At 42.2% G+C, this 19,853-nt stretch overlaps 2 protein-coding genes and 1 long non-coding RNA gene across 4 annotated transcripts; 1 reads left to right on the forward strand and 2 right to left on the reverse strand.

The window, feature by feature from the left end:
- Positions 1 to 1,500: 1,500 nt before the first annotated feature.
- On the reverse strand, positions 1,501 to 9,788 carry LOC148110769 (intraflagellar transport protein 70B-like). Its single transcript, XM_087861708.1, has one exon. It carries the CDS (start codon positions 9,769 to 9,771, stop codon positions 7,681 to 7,683), a length of 2,091 nt encoding a protein of 696 aa, XP_087717834.1. The 5' UTR covers positions 9,772 to 9,788; the 3' UTR covers positions 1,501 to 7,680.
- Positions 9,789 to 10,769: 981 nt separating this feature from the next.
- Positions 10,770 to 13,587, reverse strand: LOC123798080 (intraflagellar transport protein 70B-like). The gene has a single exon (XM_087861718.1). The coding sequence runs from the start codon at positions 13,384 to 13,386 to the stop codon at positions 11,389 to 11,391; it is 1,998 nt and encodes a 665-aa protein (XP_087717844.1). The 5' UTR covers positions 13,387 to 13,587; the 3' UTR covers positions 10,770 to 11,388.
- A 95-nt stretch (positions 13,588 to 13,682) lies between these two features.
- LOC123798084 (uncharacterized) lies at positions 13,683 to 19,767 on the forward strand. Of its 2 annotated transcripts, none has more exons than XR_006781170.2 (3): positions 13,683 to 13,722; positions 14,902 to 15,151; positions 19,396 to 19,767. It is a non-coding gene; the product is annotated as an uncharacterized LOC123798084 (long non-coding RNA). The 2 variants fall into 2 exon arrangements; XR_006781169.2 differs by lacking the exon at positions 13,683 to 13,722 and adding an exon at positions 13,729 to 13,997.
- Positions 19,768 to 19,853: the final 86 nt, after the last annotated feature.

Genomic DNA, 19,853 nt, shown 5'->3' on the forward strand with positions numbered 1-19,853 from the left:
TGCACCGTGCCTTTGAAATGACATCAGCCAGGAAACCAGTGACTAGAGTTTCAGGTTTCATAGAAGGATTTTGCTTTGCTTTTTGTAGGTCCAAAGATGGCAGGAGGAGGCAATAAATTCTGTCTGAGAACCTCTCCTGGTAGATGTTTAAAGAGATTATATGAGTAAATCAACTGTCCCAATCCCCCCATGTGATATGGACCATCCGGTCTGAATTTGAATTTTCTTCATCTTTCTTCTAGAGAACTGATGTAAGCCAACAACTCAGAATAAGTTGGGCCTGATAGGTGGAATGCCGTGCTGTGGGGATTATCAAAAACTAAAGTATTTATTTTTTATGAAGCTTTTCCTATAACCAGGTTTATGACTGGAAAGGGCCAAGGCTGAAATAGCACAGTACATGGATTAGCATTTCTCACTGGAAAAAAGATTAGGTTGCCTCACTTTAACACTTAGGTTTACTATACGTGAATAAGTGCAGCCATTGTTTTCATTTTCATTTTTATTCTTCTATTATTATTGAGCTTTTACTGAAACAACCTTATATGAATGTGGAAGAAATTCTAAAATTGAGGAATATATTTTCTGTATGAGTCACGATATGCATTGGTGTTTATCTTGTGGTTCTGCCCAGAAACAATGAGCAAGCCTTGGACTTAGCTTTTTTGGGTAGAGTGATTTGATTCTGCATTTACTTCTACACAAATGAACAAGCTCCCAAGAATAGCATTACCTGTCTCATGAGTAGCTGCTACAATTTTCAGAAGACTGCATGAGCATTTAATACTAATGAAGGCAAGTTTTCAGGCAATGTCTTTATCAAAGTCAACTTCGTCCTATTCACTGGAATCTAAGGAGTGATGTTGGGTCTCATGGAAGACTGGATGACTTAAGTGTTGGCAATATGCGTAAAAATTCATCACCTCCTGGAAACACTCAAAATTGTGTGACCTAAGTATGGTGAGAGTGATCTGGGTGCTTTTAAGTATAAGTGACAAAAAAATATGGCTCAAGCAAGTTTAAACAATAAGATAATTTATTTTTTCCATTCTGTAGGAGACCCAGAGGTAGATCAGTTTCTAAGGGAGGTAATATAGTGGCTCAAAGATATAATCAAATACTCCAGTTCTTCCCCCATCCCCTTCAAACTTAGGTTAGTTTCTGTCATGGTCATAAGATGATGGCAGCAGATTCAGATCAATGATGCCCAGAGGAAGAGAGTCCTTCCCCTTCCTTCCTTCCTTCCTTCCTTCCTTCCTTCCTTCCTTCCTTCCTTCCTTCCTTCCTTCCTCTTTCTTTTTTTTAAAGATTTTATTTATTTGACAGAGAGACAGCCAGCGAGAGAGGGAACACAAGCAGGGGGAGTGGGAGAGGAAGAAGCAGCCTCCCAGCAGAGGAGCCCGATGCGGGGCTTGATCCCAGGTCTCGGGGATCACGCCCTGAGCCAAAGGCAGATGCTTAACGACTGAGTCACCCCGGCGCCCCCCCCCTGCTTTTTTTTTTTTTTTAAGAAAGCTTTCTCAGCAGCCCTTCAAGAGACTTCTCACACCTTGGGAAGGATTGGACCACATGTTTATCCTGAAATTAATCATGGAAAAGAGGTTTTACAACAATGGACTTAGACCAGTGATTTTCAACCTTGGCTGCATTTTGAAAGTTGAGAAAAATACTGATACCTGGGTCCCACCTCTAGAGATACTGGGATGCAGCCTGGGGCATGGAGAGTTCTAAAAGCTCCCCAGGTGATTCTAATGTGCAGCAAAGCATTTGAGAACCATAAATTTAGATCAAATATCTAGGGGATAGGGACAGAGTAGAGGTAGGAAATGGATAGCGGATTATAAATTACCAGAGCCACTAAATATTATTGTATTTGCAATGTAAATTGTAAAAGATGTATGTGCATATATAAATGCACACATGGGACTGGAGTCAGGTTTGGAGGAATCCATATTGATAGGGACACCAGATGAATGTGGTCCATATTAGGAAGTCAAATTTGGATGCATCCAAAGCCAATCCAAACCATTTATGAGCATGGTTATGATAATGCATATATAGAGTGATTTTTGACTTTAGAAAAGTGTAATAAACTAAGAAGTGATGACAGTAAATGATACGAGTCTTCGAAGAAAAGAAGTATGAGAATACTCTTAAATTTTGGAAACCCTCTTCAAAAAAATTTCCACTATCAAATAGCTTCTATATAACTTCAGTATTTTTCACATTCCCTCTTTGAAAGCCAAAGATTTCTTAAGAATTCTTGAATGCATGATATTAAATTAAAAAACAAAGATTTCAGGGTGCCTGGCTGGTGCAGTTGGTTAGGCTTCTGACTCTTGGTTTCCAGCTCAGGTCCTGATCATGAGTTTGAGCCCTGAGTCAGGCTCCAGGCTAATCATGGAGTCTGCTAAAGTTTCTCTCTCCCTCTCCTTCTGCCCCTCCCCACCTCATGAGCTCTCTCAAATAAATAAATATATCTTTAAAAAAAAAAGGAAAGAATTAAAAAGGATTTCTTTATAACATGGATGGATCTAGAGGGTATAATACTAAGTGAAATAAGTCAGTCAGAATATAATTTCACTCATATGTGGGATTTAAGAAACAAAACAAATGAACAAAGAAAGAACAGAGACTTTAAAAATTTAACCCCAAACAAACCCAGACTCTTAACTACAGAGAAAAAACGGATGGTTGCCAGAGAGGCAGAGGGTGGGGGATGGATGAAATAGATGAAGGGGATTAAGAGTACACTTATCATGATGAGCACTGAGTAATGTCTGGAATTGAATTACTATCTTGTACAGGTGAAACTAATATAACACTGCATGTTACTTACATTGGAATTAAAAAAATAAAAACAAAAAAGGTTTCACTAGTTTAAAAGCTATACAAATACCCCAGACTAAATGCCTTAAAAAAAAATTCAGATGCCCTGACTTTTTCCAATTATCCATTTTTTATAATTTCTTTAGGCTGGATATCCAGGTCATTTTATTCTCATATAGACTGTGCCCCACCTCACGCCAGCCCCATGGTGGCCAGCATGCAGCATTCATGTGGTCACTGTTGTGTTTGTACATATAGAACAGTGGTTCTCTACCTTGGCCACACATTAGAATCATCTGGGGGGACTTTTTAAAGACTGACGCCTCCCTCCCACTGCCATCCCCATAAGTTGAAACCAAATCTTCAGGGGCTAGGGCCGAGGCATCTCTATTTTTGAAAAGTTTACTGGCTGATTCTGAGATAGAGGACTGAGAGGTATTAGTACAAAGGGGAGAAAGGAGGTAGATGACAGGGACATAACCTGTTCTCTCATTCTTCGTTTGCTTTTAATTTTTCCTCCCCCAAATCTAAGCTAATCCGAGTAAGCAATCTTGTGGGAGAGTGTAAGTAAGCCCTTAAGGTCTTGGCTCAAATGGATTTTGCAAGTAAAGGTAAAGCTTTGTGGAGCCTCAGAAGTCTCTGGTAACACTCTGTAAATACCTGTGCAAGCAGCTGGCCCTCTCCTGTGATTTCTGAAGTACCTCATACGTAGCCCTTTGCACTTGAGGTGCAGAGAAGCCTTCTGACAGCTGTTTTTACTGTGGTTGGTGGCTAGAGACCATAGCAGAGAGGAGAAAATCACTCACTTGAAGAAGGATCATAAAAAGTGTTTTTTTTAAAGAGCCGATGGAACAACAGGTGGGTCAGTCCTCTCTGTGCCCCACCCAGATTGTACCACAGCTCCATCTGTGCCTGCCGCGAGCACCATGTGCCGTGCACTCAAGTCCCCTCCAGCGCATTTTGGAAACTAGGATATAATTTAGGCCGGCGCAGGAATGTGTTTGCTGAGCGTACTTCGGGGAAAGCTTATTGCACCACCAATTAAAGAATCAGCAGCAACAGAAGTAGTGAAAGCGATAACTCTGGAAAAAGAAATACTTAGCATTGTCAGTGTGTCGGAGTAATTTGGAAAATAAAAACCCTAAGAGGTGGACGGTGATGGAGTAGAAAGAGCACTGCATCGGAGCCAGTAGCCCTGGATTCTGATCCTGACTTTGCCACTGTTTGGCTCTGTGATTTGGGCAAGTCATAGTATTGCCTGCGAGCCTCAGTTTCAGGATTTAAGAGATGAGCTAGTCCAAGCCCTGGGCTCACTGTTGCAGATGCATTCCACATTTTTATCATAATACACAATCTGTAATTTAAAAAATCTGTTAAGTCATACCTACAGATGTCACGGAAGAATCCATTTATGATTTTCCATTTTAGACTCCACATGATAATTTCTGGAATAATTTTACAGTTTTGCCCATTTCATTATCAATCTTCTATCCACTGTCAGAAAAATAGTCTTCTTGGTTACTTGAAAAGGACTAATAACTACTTGCAGCATCTTGGTCAAATCACGCATAGCTTGCCTTTGTTCTTTGGCACGTTGTCAAAACAGTTTAAATGTAATGAATCAGTACAAGAACAAAAGACCAGTACACAAAAATGCTGTATTAACTATAGAAAAAGTTTTACCTTTCTAACAGACACACGAAATGTGGGTATGTGGTATTGCCTTTGGAATAGGATCTTCTTTGAGAAACTGCTATGATTCAATTCCTGAAGCTTTCTTTTGCTTTACAATGTTAGGGGGTGATCATCTCTTGCTCTAAATAGAGTATTTCCTGACTTAACAATGGACTGCACCTCTTATTCCCCAGAGTGCATATTACTCTTTCCACATACGAAGTACATAAACTCTAGGGCATGGCTTTGTCAAATTTGGAGTAACTCGGACCAAGAGGTTGAGTCTTCACAGAGTAGCCTCTGACCTTATGCACAGAGACAGAAATGCTAACCAGCCAGTAGTTTCCTGGTGAATCTCGACAAGCTTTTCAAGACTCTGTGGGCACTTTGTGGACATACTTTTTACAGCAGTTGCCACGAGTGCTGGTAAAACCTTTAGTAATGTGTCTTTTATCTTAAGCATTTGCCTCTGTACTAAAATAACTGGAAACATGATAATAGCAATAAATGCTTTCTCACGCACCTTATTAAGGTCCTGTTTGCACAGTGCAGTTTTAGCCATTTGTTATTCTGAACTGAGAGATCCAGTCATTGATAATGATGTGTTTAATCTCACAAATGTGCAAATTTCACTTTCGAACAAGGACTTGGACTCAGTATACATGTCCACCTAATAACATTTACAATCAAGTTATTGGCAGGTCCTGGTTAAACCAACAAATACCTATTTTTCATTCTAGAAATGTACACAGAACTCTCTATTTTCTGAACATTTTTCCCCTATGAGGGCAATTCCTTTTCTAATATAGACACATTATGATGTTGTAGACAGGATTCAATATGTGATAGGTCAATCTTGGCCCAAATCCTAGGGAGCTGATTTTATTAAACAACCGAAAGAGCCCTGATTTCTTGAGGACTGAAGTGTAAAGCAATCACCTTGTAAAGACTCACTCTCCCCCTCCCCAAGGGGAATATTAAAACAAGACCATACTATACCTATGACTAATTAATTAATTACCTCTGGCTAATGCCTGGCTCTATTTTTCAATATAAAATGATTATGGCTACAGAAAAGTAAGTCTCGTCTAGAGTGAAGAGTATATTAAATTCCCAGTGTCACAGACCATTAAAAAAAATTGTACTCTTTAAAATTTCAGTCACTGTTTTTCTGTTGAGGTTAAAGAGAAAAAGATAAGGATTACTGCAAATATACAAATAAAGCACACCGCATTCTGCAAATTTTATAGATCCAGTGCTTTTTGTTAAGTCCTCTTAAAATCTTCTCTGGCTAAACTAATTTGAGAGTCACTTTTTATTGATAAGTTTTATCTCAATTTGCAAAAATGGATGGTTCAATGGTTTATAGAGTCACTGTGATAATCACAGTGCTACTTACATGACACTTACTGCTAAAAGGTTGGTACGCATCTTTTATACCTGCTTGTGGTTTCAACTGCCAGCTTTCAGAGAAGTGTCCCTATAATTGACAAAAGGGAGAAAATAAAAGATAAAAAAGAGAAAGAAAAGGAGGGCAGTAAGGCAGATAGATTTTTCATTTCTTATCTTGCGATACATTCTGTAGCAGTAAACACTACTATCTCTGAAATAGACCCTTTGAAGGCAAAAAAAGAAAACACCCCAAGAGAAAGCTTTATAAACTGGAGATTGCCTTCCTGTTCATCGTGGCTTTGTCCTTTTGGAAAGTCTGCATGGCCTCTCCTCCTTGTATTAAACAAGGGTGCAAGGACTGGTGGTTTGAGCTAGTTACAGAGTAGCTCTGGCATCTGTCACTTCTACTCTGTTGTCCATTACTTCTGTTCTGTTAATGGCAGCAGACATTTGATTAACTACTGAGATTTGGACATGAAGGGGATCCAAGGTGGGTCGGGAAGTAAATCACATAGCTACATCTCCCCTTCATCTTCACCTCACCTGTTCCTCTGTTTCCAGACTCGTGGCAGACTGGCACCTGGAGGCCTTCACCTTGGGCAGGAGGAGCTCTAATTATTTCAAAAATAATTGATTTAAAATGCATATTATAATATCCTGTTAATAGAACTCCTGGAGTACATATCATTTACATATCATTTGTGGTATAACATTTTTTGGAAGAATTAAAAGCAAACCTCCCCTTCCCCACCAAATAGAAATATTAGTGGATAAAACTAAAAGGATAAGAGAATTAAATAATTTCTAAATATTTACAAAATTCTTAATTTATGCACAACCCATAGCAGAGAACAAGGACTGCCTTTTATACTTTCATAGTTAAGAGAGTCATAAGAAGAAGCTCCAAGTAGAAAAAGGCAAAAATCCAAATTTCTTAGTAGTAATCAATGTGGTGTAGCATCCAACAGAAAGTGACAACGGACATTTACCTAGTGGGTTAACATTTATTGTAAGCCCAGATACCAGAAAACATTCATTTGAAATGCAATTATATATTTTGTTTCCTGACTTGTTTAAATAGCCAGGTCATAAAAGCAGTCAACTTTCTGCTATGTGGTTGTACGGAATCAGATGCTACAGCCAGAATTAATTGTGAAAAGCATCTAGTAGTTCAAATGATGTGAGACCTCAAGGGGTAAATGAATTTCTGAACGTAAAACTTGACTGTGGACAGTCTGGAACTCATACCTTAGTCTTCTGTCAGTTCAGTGCTTACTTTTCCCTATGCTGAACACATTAGAAAGCTTTCGCATTTGATTATTTGTCACTATTCACAAGGAGGCACAATCAGTCCTGGAAAACCAAAAATGGAAAATTAGGGGAAGTACTGTATAAAATTTAAGATCAACCGATCAACCAAATTATGGAAGAAAAATTAAGCCACAGACAAAACCTCATAACCTGAAAAGAACCAAAAAAACAACTCTCATTCATTTAGTACTTGTACTTCTACAAGAGCTTGGGCCAAGGTCCAAACTTGACTCAGTTGAGACCCAGAGGCTACAGGACTAAAAAATGGGTTGGAGGTATACAGTTAAGGTCAGAATTGGTCTTATTAGACTGCAAAGTCTATCCCGGGATGGCACAATGCACGGGTCTTGATTGCTGATTGAAGAAAGGCCCAGCCATGGGCTAGCAATCATTTACAAAGCGGTCCCCAGAGGAATGCAAACATACCCACTCTAACAGTTCTTTAGCTCATGCCACAACCCTTCCTACAGCCTCCTATAAACTACGGAGGATAACTTGCTTATGCAAAGATGTCACTCTAGCAATTGTTCCTTTAGGGCAAAACCTGGTAACTTTTGGCAGAGAGACTATCAAAGAATACCCTATAATCTCATAAATCAAAGCTTTTAACTGTCTGGATTCATAAGTGACTGTATTCTTTCCAGTATGCATTCTTTCTTCTTCCAGGGGTTGTTCAATAATGGCAGGTATGTTCCTGCCATAAAGTTCACATTGTTCTAGAAACTGGACACATTCTTGAATAACACTGTCACGAAGCACAATCATGTGTTTTGACATGTTTTCTAATAAGGACAGGAAGCATCTTTTGGCATAATACCAGGTATCAGTTCCCAGTTTCTTATGATAGGGTTCCAGGCTTTTGATAACCCGAGAAATACCAAAGTCATAATTTCCTTTGGCACAATAGAGTGTCCCTATCACCAAATTCACAATGCAGAGGTGGTAGATTTTCTTATCTGGGTCACCATAGGACAGCTGCTCTTCCTCCTTTTCAATCTTTCTCATCAACTCCTCAGCTTCTTCATTCTGACTTGTCATAATGTATGAAACACACAGGTTAGCCAGCACAATAGCACTGACATTCAGGATGTTGTCATAGTGCTTCTTGACTATGGGTTCATAGAAACCGATAGCTTCTTTGTATTTGTTTTCCTGCATGAACAGGACATGGGCCACGTTCAGCTTCCACACATCATGGTCATTACAGAATTCCACAGATTTGTGGAAGATCTTTTCCACCATTGGATAATTCTCAAGGTTCCAATAGATCTTTGCCTGGGCCATCAACACGGGAATATACTTCTCTAGAGTGTCATCATACTCATTCACTGCCTTTTTGACAGCTTCATCATCTCTATTGTGTCTTGCTTCCTGTACTTGTATGGTGAGTTTCCGGAGCTGTTCAGTCAGCATCCCTGCTAGCCCATCAAGCTTAATGAAAGCCTCTTCAGGAGCTATCTGGCAAGTGATCATGGCATCCAAGAAGTCATAGAGATAGGGTGTGAGGAACCTGTAGGTCAAATGGGCATTCTCTGCCAGCACATCGGCTGCCAGGTCAAAATACTCATACTTACAGTAGAGCAGCAGCAGGTTGCCAAAGGTCTCCGGGGGAAAGGGGTTCTGCTGGAGCAAGAACTGTAGCTTTTCAAACCCCTCCGTAGGCCTGGCGTCCATGTTCATGAGCGCCTGGTTGTGCAGGGTCACGGGGTCTAACTCTTCCTCTGCCCTAGGAGGCATGTCAGTGAGGGCTTCCTGGGCCGCCTCGTAGTTTCTCAGTTGGTACTCGATGGCTGCCTTGAGGTTGAAGGCTTCCACCAGGGCAGTCTGGTGAAGCACTAAGGTGTTGCCAACACTTCGAACATCAATGCCCTCCGTGGTCATGCCCACACCGAGCTCCGGGTGCTGGCGTATGCCGTGTTCAATAATGTCGGCGATATGCTTGAGAGCCGAGGCATAGTGCCGGCTGCTGTAATAGGCCAAAGCCAGGTTGTAGGAAAGGTCAGGCCGGTAGCCCGAGGCCTGCAGGGCCGCAAAGAACTTGGAACACGCGGCTTCATACTGTCCCTCCTTGTAGAGCAAACAACCCAGGTTGACCTGGCCGTCGGGGTCGTTCTCGCCCCCACCGCCCTCCCCCCCTTCCCCACTCAGCAGCTGCTCCACCAGGCTCTTGGCCCCGGGCAGGTCGCCCTCGCTGTACTTGATAGCGGCTTGCAGACGCAGGACCCGGCTGTGGTAGGCGGGGTTGTCCAGCAGGAGGAAGGCCACCCGGGTGGCCTCTGGATAAAGGCACGCCTTGTACAGGGCCTGGGCCTGGTACAGGCGGTACTGCTCCAGTTCGGGGTGCAGCTGGCCCAGCTGCTCATAGCACTCGGCGGCCAGCGCGAACTCCTGCAGGCGGTAGTAGCAGTAGCCCAGCAGCGACAGGCCGGCGCGGCTCCTCGGGCTCCGCTGGAGCTCGCCGCCCAGCAGCTGCACCGCCTCGGCGTAGCGGGAATCGCGGATGAGGCGGTACACGACGGCGGTGAACTCCCCATCGGGGATCTGCGTGCAGCTCAGCCCGGCCATAACCGCCTTGGTGGTGGAGCTGGCTGGAAACGGAAGTCACAAAGTATTTCTTTATGTTCTCTGGTAGTTATCTGCAATAGAAGGAATTAGCTAGAATCGGAAAGGAGTCACTTACGAGACACCACCAGTATTTCTTCTATTTCCCAAGCAAATGGGAAATATTCTCCAATATATGGCATATAAACTCAAAGATCCCTTCAGATTTTCTTCCAAATATGGGGCCATCACCATCAACTAGATAAATGGTACAGATTAAAGGTGATATAAATTAGATACCATGCTTTAGTATTCATAATGAGCCAAACTCTCGGACAGATGACAGTGTTTCAGCACCCAAAGATGTCATGCTATAGAGGAATTATTTGGAGCATAATGCATCTAGATACCTATGTAGCTAATTTGTTCCTCTTTGAAGGGGAAAAAGAAATTATTATAGCAGGATCCCTATCACTCATTGAAAGCTATGAGGTCAAACCAAAGAAATTGCTGTTATTATAGGTTGAAAACTCTAAATCAGCACTGACATATGGTTCAACCTAGTATTTATTTTTTTCTAGGCCAGGTGGAATGGGGCAGTTACATTTATGAGGAGCAAAAAAGGTAAGCAGTGGTGGAAACAAAGAATGAAGCTCTAGCAGCTTATAGAAAAATTAAATGCCTGAGCAGAATAAGTGAGGGTCACAGTAAGAAGCTTAAAATACTATTGATAGGGTTTTGAATATGAAACTGGCATTATGAATCTACTAGATAGTTTCAGAATTCACTGATATATCACTCCATCTGTAGTGGGAGGAGGAGAAGAATTTGTTGGGGTCATGGAAATAGTGTAGAATATTTTTCTTTTTTCAAAAGGCTATAACATGAATGTGTCCTAAATTCAAGTAAAGTTCTAAGGCTACCTTCTGTTATTAATCATTGTTAAAGATCAACTCCATAAATAAAAGGATCATGTTTATGTTCATATATTCAAATTAACAAATGGAGCAAAGAAAACCATGGAAATTGTCAATTGTTTATTGTATCCACACCATAGCATCCTAATTTTGTTATGGCACAAGATTTCCCATGAATCCTGCAAATTAAAAATAGCAACAGTATCTATAACACAAGGAATTTTTGTTAAAACATTACAACCATACTGGAAAACTCTGCCCAAACATACTATAATCTATCCAAGATGTCTGCATTACAAAATTAATGTAATTGTAAGGGTAAATTGTTGGAGTACTACATGCAATCTTTGAAATAATTATTAATGTCTAGATTTCCCATATAGTTGATAGTGCCTAGTCCTTGGAAGATATAATCTTACGATGCAGGGTTTCCTTAGGATAAAGCAAAGTATGAAATACAAAGAGAACATGGGCATTACAGATATTGATACAACTTCCTCATTCACTTTTGAATTTCTTCATAAATCCTTCTACGGTACAAGTTCTTTTATTATATTTCTTTTTGTGAGGTTTCTCGAAAGTTACATCTAAACTATTTCAATTATAAACTCTACAAGGCTCAATATGTAACAAATGTAAAGATGCCTAAGGATGGATACAAACAAAATAGAGGGCCAAATATAAATAACAGAGCCATTATGATAAATGGCATTATCAGACATAACTATATATTCCATCCTATAATCTCATAAATCAAAGCTTTTAACTGTCTGGATTCATAAGTGACTGTATTCTTTCCAGTATGCATTCTTTCTTCTTCCAGGGGTTGTTCAATAATGGCAGGTATGTTCCTGCCGTAAAGTTCACATTGTTCTAGAAACTGGACACATTCTTGAATAACACTGTCACGAAGCACAATCATGTGTTTTGACATGTTTTCTAATAAGGACAGGAAGCATCTTTTGGCATAATACCAGGTATCAGTTCCCAGTTTCTTATGATAGGGTTCCAGGCTTTTGATAACCCGAGAAATACCAAAGTCATAATTTCCTTTGGCACAATAGAGTGTCCCTATCACCAAATTCACAATGCAGAGGTGGTAGATTTTCTTATCTGGGTCACCATAGGACAGCTGCTCTTCCTCCTTTTCAATCTTTCTCATCAACTCCTCAGCTTCTTCATTCTGACTTGTCATAATGTATGAAACACACAGGTTAGCCAGCACAATAGCACTGACATTCAGGATGTTGTCATAGTGCTTCTTGACTATGGGTTCATAGAAACCGATAGCTTCTTTGTATTTGTTTTCCTGCATGAACAGGACATGGGCCACGTTCAGCTTCCACACATCATGGTCATTACAGAATTCCACAGATTTGCGGAAGATCTTTTCCACCATTGGATAATTCTCAAGGTTCCAATAGATCTTTGCCTGGGCCATCAACACGGGAATATACTTCTCTAGAGTGTCATCATACTCATTCATTGCCTTTTTGACAGCTTCATCATCTCTATTGTGTCTTGCTTCCTGTACCTGTTTAGTGAGTCTCCGGAGCTGTTCAGTCAGCATCCCTGCTAGCCCATCAAGCTTAATGAAAGCCTCTTCAGGAGCTGTCTGGCAAGTGATCGTGGCATCCAAGAAGTCATAGAGATAGGGTGTGAGGAACCTGTAGGTCAAATGGGCATTCTCTGCCAGCACATCGGCTGCCAGGTCAAAATACTCATACTTACAGTAGAGCAGCAGCAGGTTGCCAAAGGTCTCCGGGGGAAAGGGGTTCTGCTGGAGCAAGAACTGTAGCTTTTCAAACCCCTCCGTAGGCCTGGCGTCCATGTTCATGAGCGCCTGGTTGTGCAGGGTCACGGGGTCTAACTCTTCCTCTGCCCTAGGAGGCATGTCAGTGAGGGTTTCTTGGGCCACCTCGTAGTTTCTCAGTTGGTACTCGATGGCTGCCTTGAGGTTGAAGGCTTCCACCAGGGCAGTCTGGTGAAGCACTAAGGTGTTGCCAACACTTCGAACATCAATGCCCTCCGTGGTCATGCCCACACCGAGCTCCGGGTGCTGGCGTATGCCGTGTTCAATAATGTCGGCGATATGCTTGAGAGCCGAGGCATAGTGCCGGCTGCTGTAATAGGCCAAAGCCAGGTTGTAGGAAAGGTCAGGCCGGTAGCCCGAGGCCTGCAGGGCCGCAAAGAACTTGGAACACGCGGCTTCATACTGTCCCTCCTTGTAGAGCAAACAACCCAGGTTGACCTGGCCGTCGGGGTCGTTCTCGCCCCCACCGCCCTCTCCCCCTTCCCCACTCAGCAGCTGCTCCACCAGGCTCTTGGCCCCGGGCAGGTCGCCCTCGCTGTACTTGATAGCGGCTTGCAGACGCAGGACCCGGCTGTGGTAGGCGGGGTTGTCCAGCAGGAGGAAGGCCACCCGGGTGGCCTCTGGATAAAGGCACGCCTTGTACAGGGCCTGGGCCTGGTACAGGCGGTACTGCTCCAGTTCGGGGTGCAGCTGGCCCAGCTGCTCATAGCACTCGGCGGCCAGCGCGAACTCCTGCAGGCGGTAGTAGCAGTAGCCCAGCAGCGACAGGCCGGCGCGGCTCCTCGGGCTCCGCTGGAGCTCGCCGCCCAGCAGCTGCACCGCCTCGGCGTAGCGGGAATCGCGGATGAGGCGGTACACGACGGCGGTGAACTCCCCATCGGGGATCTGCGCGCCGCTCAGCCCGGCCATAACGGCATTGGTATTGGAGCGTGCTCGTTACCACGGCAACTAGCCTGCCGGAAACGGAAAGCTGCTTGTCCTGAGATTACTTTGTAACGGAATAAGCCCGTTAGGGATAAACAGTAATCAGTGAAGTTAGTCTTTCAATTATTAAATCTGTCCTCGAAGACTTTAGGCCGCTAAGGCCGTTAGTAACGCCAGACTGAACAAACGCTTCCAGGTAGCTCGGAGATGAAAACTCCACTTCCCGACATGCACCACTCTGGTCGCGGCGCCGGAACGCGGGCGCGCTGCATGCTGGGGGCGTATTCTCGCGGGATCGACTCACAGGCGTGGAGAGATGAGGTTTCAGTACCCTTTATCCTCCCATAGTTATGGAAGGTCCGGGTAGCGGGTTGTATCATTTCGGTGTCTGACGTCGGGGAGAAAGGGTTATGGTTTGAAATCCCTTGCTTTTTAAGCCTTTTATAGTGTGCAATGCCTACAAACGGTGTCGGTTCGTGTTTTGTGCTTGTAAATTAGCGGGAAGGAAAAGGTGGACGGACTATTTCCTTGGAATTGCCCTGGAATTAGAGTAGGTTCTTTTTTAAAGGTGCCCCGAGGGCATACTTTCTATGAAGGTAATAATCGAGAGATCTTTATTTTTGTCGTTTTCACAGGTGACGGTAGGAAATGGTTTTGTATTATCTGGTACTGTGAGACATTCAATTTTAGATTCAAGTGTCTCCAGTCCCCTTGTTTTTTCATAAACAGTTATTACAGAGCAGATGGCAGCATTTAAACTTGGCTGCATTTCCTGCCCTGGTCCTCTGGCTTTCACTACAAAAAAGAAAACATTCTTCCTTGATCTACCTAGATCTCTACTGGTATTCCATCATTTGCGTTGGCCTGTCTAGTCCCTAAGATAAATGGTGTCCAAATAAAAGCATGTCTTTGCTATATAGTTAAAGACTTCAGTGCAAGTCCTTTATCTTCTTCCTTCATGGTTTTGCTGCCCATGCAGCTTATCTATATGTAAATTTTAGACGCGACACCAACCATATTGTATTATTAAACCATTTATGTACATTTTTTTCCGATCTTAATAACCACTCCATATTCTGTATATTACAGATAAAGAATCTGTGTACTGGAGAGGTTTACGTTATTGGCTTAAGACCACACAGTTAGGTAGTTAGCAGCTCTGCGGTGATATCCAACATCTAGTTTCAGTAGGAAATAGTGACTGATAAATAACTCATTCTGTATATCCCCTATAGATGTTGTAAGAGCCCAGTGTTTGGGGCCAAGTTGTAGAATGGAAGGTTAGTGTCGGTTTCCTCCATTCAACCAACCGACTTGGTGTGGGCAGTAGAAATTTGAACTTCCAGATCTGAATGGCAACTGTGAGCAGATGTTAGGAACTGATTAGTGGGTGGGGGTGGTATAGCTTCTAGTCACCTGGTGTATCTAGGAGGAGACATCTCCAGGTGTGTGATTGTTCATATCAGAAAAGAACTGACTTTATGTACTCATTCATATCAGAAGATAAAAGGTCTTCTCTTGCTGAGAAATTGGCAGAGCTGTGAAGTTCTGAGTGTGACCAGAAAAGGAACTTACCACTGCATGAATACCGAGAGAGAAAGAAACTACACATTTCAGAGGGTTGAGTGGGGGCTCCCGCACACCTAAAACACCCGGAGAAAACAGGCAATGAGGACTACTACAGCTCTACTCAGACACTTCTTTCAACCCAACCTCTGGGTGCACACGTTAAGGGCCTTCGACTCAGCAGGTATGTGGGTTGACAGAGGCGGGTTAGTGCTGCCCAGTAATTGAGGGGTGGGTGTGGGAGGATCTTCACCTTTATGGCTGCCTGACTACATTTGTCCCTTGGAAACTCAGACTTAGTGTTTTAAAATCCTTATGTATGAACTGTTACTATGGATAAGTTACTGTTAAGGTAAGACAACAGAACATAGAAATGGGAAACTACCTTTTTATCTTTAGTCTGTCAGTCTTTTTTTCAGAATTGTATTTGTATCATGTAAAGCATTCACCTTCAAATGGCTTCTTGGAAGTGGATGAAAAATAGTAGGGCTATCTTCTGTCTCCCAAATTTCCCTTCAGGCATCAGTTGGGGTCCTCTCTTTGTGTTGGTACCTGTCTGTGGGTGTGGCAGCTGACGGGGGATGGGGGCAGGAGGGAGGCTGCTCTGTGTCTTTCCCCTTATTTTATCTGCTGCTGCTCCCAAGGCCTGGCTTGAAAAAAGCAGGACATTCGGTTTAGACAGATGGAGGGCAGGGTCATTTTCAAAATGAAATGAGTGCACAAATCACACTGTGAAATTGGCATGACCATCACTGCTGCTGTGATAGACTGACTTTTATTTGGTCTATGATAGGCAGTTGGGGAATAGATTAGGTTTTTTGGGGGGGAGGGTGGAAGAAGGCCCATTAATTAATGATAGAAATTCTGGAAAGCAATAAATGGGGTGGAATATTATAAAATGTCATAAAAGCTCATTTTGTTTCCAACAGAATCTTGAAAACTGGAGCATGTATCAGAAATTAAGTGTATCATACCATTCCTAGTAATAAGAAAGCATTTGGTGGTTGCGATAAAATGATTTAGTGCCTTCTTGAAAGGAACTAGGCTTTGAGAAAATGGTGCTGGACTCGATGGATTTTGCTGCATAAGGGAGGCATGTTTACCACGTAGAAGAATTCCATTCAGGCAAAATGTGTAGGAGGTAAAAGCATGACATTTGGTTCTTCATATGCTTTTGTTTCTGCCTGCTAAACCGTGAGATGATCAAATCCTGTTCTGTTTGTCTGTGTAATCTGTTCTCTTGTAAAACAGTTGGACGGTATGATTTCTTATTTATCCTGCAAAGGTGATCCTTTCCTCTTGGTAAAGCGGTCATTTCTAAACATCCCAACTACCACAGCCGTGGGCAGACATCTTCCTTGATAATGGAAGACCTTCTGCAAAACCATTTGCCAGTCGATCTTTCTTTTTCCCTCTCATTGCAGGCCATTTTCTTCAGGGTGGCCAGTTTCAGGGGCTCAGGTACCTTGCTTCCTCTCAACAATAAACACGGAAAAAGAATAAATTAGCGCCAAATTGGTAATGTAATTGACTCTTAGGAGCATCTGTTCAATCTTTTAGCACTCTTGGAGAGGTTGTGTACCAGATCAGCACTGGGGCATTTACGCTCAGATAGTAAGCCGTTTGGCCTCATTATGAACTCTCTTTTTGCTGGTAGTTTCAGCTTTATTGATATTTTAATTCGACTTCCTTCTTGGATATACCTTGGCTTTTTTTTTTATCAAGTAGCTTATATTTGGGTGCTTACAGTGTTATTATCTAACTTATCAGGGGGAGCACAATAGCATTATAGTTTATAAATGGAATTAGTAGAGAAGGCACAACTGTGGATACTGGCATTTAAAGAAAGCAGTCAACCATCCAAACAAAGAGCTACTCTAAGCCTCGTGTTTATGCACTACTTTCTGTACCAGGACCAGGTCCTGCTTTGCCTAACTCCCCTCATTAATCCTCACAGCCCTTCTGTGAATTAGGTGACTCTTATCGTTGGCCCCATTGGAAAATCATGGGCTGCAAAGCACAATAGGAAGCCTGTGGTGGCTGCAGCCAGCACGTGGGGACTGGCGATTGCTTAAACTGGCCAGTAGGGGCCACGCTGCACCTCTTCCCTTGTTCCCCCTGGGCACCTCCTCTCCAGTCATTTGAATTGGCTTTGGATCATTTGCTGCAGTTTGTTCTAATAGAACAGGCACAATGGTGTAAGAATTTTAAAGTTTAAGCACCGAAGCCGTTGTGTAATTGTGTGGCGTCAGTGTGGCTGGCAGCCCTGCATTGATGGGATCCCCCTGTGTAATTGCCCATGCAAATGCGAGCAATCTGTAACGGGCGCAGGAACCCGCATGCAGCTGCAGATTCTTCCCCCTCCAGAAAATTGTCAGTACTTTGAAGAACCTTTTGTCATCTTTAAAATGCTCCACGGACAGGACGGTCTCAGTGTCCCTCTCATATGGGCAAACATCACAGATCAAGACAAGGTGAATGGGCTAAATTGACATTCAGAATTTAAACTGTCGCTGTTCGGATGCATGCTTGCCTCTTGCAGCCTTTAAATCACCTTCTCAAGAGGGAGAAAGATTATACCAGAGGCTCAGTTAAACTTTAAGCATTTTATTAAAAACAAAGATATTTAGGTCTCTTAAAGCAGACTGTTTCAAACTCGTGAACTGGTTGCTTGGGAAATGGCCACGCAATCTGGAAGGTAGTATTCTTACGATGAAACATCAGCCTGCAAATCTGCACAAAGGGAGTGACTTCAAACAACTCAACTGAAGACATAGTCCCCTTCTTTTGTGTAGGACAATAATAATGAGGAAGCAAATCCGCAGGGGATCCTTTTTAGATTATTGTATATCAAACTAAAATGGCAAAAGCAAGTTTCCCCGCGGGAGTGAGACTTAACAAAACCCAGACTCTTACTTCCACGGTATGCTGTTTCTTTCTCTCTCTCCCTACCCGTTCTCCCTTTCTCTCTCTCTCGCTGTTTCTTCTTTCGCTCTCTTCTTTCTTAATTTGTCTAAAGATGATTTGATCCAAGTCTAAAGAAAACAAATTGAGATTCTCATACATATACACACAGAAGGTGAACACAGAGATAGATGATAGCTTCAAATAGCGCATTTTGGTCACAGCGAATACTTCACTTACTTAATAAACATATTCTGTACCAGTGTGTACGTTCCACATTGGCGTAGATATGCTGCACAGATAAACAACTGATCTTTGGCCCTGTTGGGAGATGTGCCAAAAACACAAGAACACTCAAAATCAAATTAGAAAAGATGCAACCCCAAGTTACTAGCTGAGGAAAAGGTAGTAACACAAATGATGTGAGCAGGACACCAGGCATTGCTGCACCGTGAGTTCATGGCAGTCCCTGGACGTGCTTCGTTTTGTTTCTGCCATCTCTGTCTTGGATTTTGTTACTGCTCACTCAGGAAATTCTGGCCTTCTGCAGCCAGCCTCAACCTTTACATTTCCTGCTGCATTTGAGTTTGGGGAGTTCTGGACAGCAAGCGGCAGAACTGTTTCAGAGACTGTTGCTCTGAAGCAGATAATGAAACCTCGCTGTGCTGGCGTGGCCAGTTTTTAGGGGCCCAAATTAGGTTTTGTTTTGTTTAATGAGTCCTCTTTGAATTTTTATTTTTTCCAGCCCAGACATTTTTCTTTAGATTTAAATCTTCCCCAATATGTTTAGATTTCTGTCCGGCTTGAAGGGAGGTGTTTCACACTATTTCTGGGAATGAGACTATATTTTATCTTCCTGCAATTCATTAAGAGTCAGCAGGAGAAATGGATTTTAAAATAATTGTACCGCAAAGTAAATTGAGCAGACTCTGTTTAATGACCTAAGGTAAGTGGTTAAAATATGATAAATCTTGATACATGAAAAAAGCAACTGAATTCCTGTAGCATTAATATTAGATAATGCTGTTATTACACTAACAAAATTTTAAAGATTTTCTAACCCAACCCAACGTGTATACAAATATAAAATACCGGAAATGTATAGACATCTCAGATCTTAAAAATAAAAAACACATGCAATTTTAATTTCATCTGACTCATTTTATAAATTGACTTCTAAATTAAAGTGACTGCCATCTATGGGACATCTAGATATGAGATCATCTAAAATTGTCCTCTGCGAAGTAAGAGAGTATATTTTTAAAAAATTGTACTGATGACCATATCTTTCATGATCACTAGAGGCAGGCTCAGATCTATCTGTGATAAGGGTGTTTTAGATCCATCCCATGTATGTAACTTTTTATTTTGTCTTTAGAGAGAAGATGACCTCTGTAGGTTTGTTCCTATTTTATTTGAGAAGAATACATAAGACCATTCTGTGGAAAACATTTTAAAAACTAAATACAACTTGTTCCTCGTGTAGAAATGAACTGAATAAGAGCAAGCACTTTTATTTTGCAGGTGGAAAACCCAAGACCTACAGAGTCCCAAGAGAACATGTCCAGCTGGTGGCCAAGGGGATGGGGAGCCCCTGTCGGCTGTGCATTGCCTGGTGCCCTTTACAGTTTGCACGCTGTCCCTCCTGGCCAGGATCGCAAGCTACATCATAGGTTACGCATGGATTATGTACATATTGACTAATAAGAAAATAAATAGCACGTCTGAGAAAAATACATCACGCGGAGAAAGTAGGATGAAGTCATTAAAACCATCAACGGCCAAGAGACTGGAGGAAGCAAACATCGTCTGGTCAGGTGAAGTTTTTATAAGAAGGCTCACGTTTCAAATGCCTTCCTCCAGTAGGAAATAAACATTAATAATAAGGACTGAGAACATTTCTGTGTATTGTAGAAAAGCAGAGTATATAGATAACCACACATACCTCACAGTCTTGGAAAATTATGCATTATTTAGAAAAG

This window comes from Ursus americanus, chromosome 1 (genome assembly GCF_024610735.1).
Source record: "Ursus americanus isolate L20-20 chromosome 1, mUrsAme1.1.p, whole genome shotgun sequence".
Lineage (NCBI taxonomy): Eukaryota > Metazoa > Chordata > Mammalia > Carnivora > Ursidae > Ursus > Ursus americanus.

What these genes read in the sequence shown, in the direction of transcription:
- LOC148110769 (XM_087861708.1), bottom strand. Translation starts at nt 9,771, where the DNA reads ATGGCCGGGCTGAGCTGCACGCAGATCCCCGATGGGGAGTTCACCGCC.
- LOC123798080 (XM_087861718.1), bottom strand. Translation starts at nt 13,386, where the DNA reads ATGGCCGGGCTGAGCGGCGCGCAGATCCCCGATGGGGAGTTCACCGCC.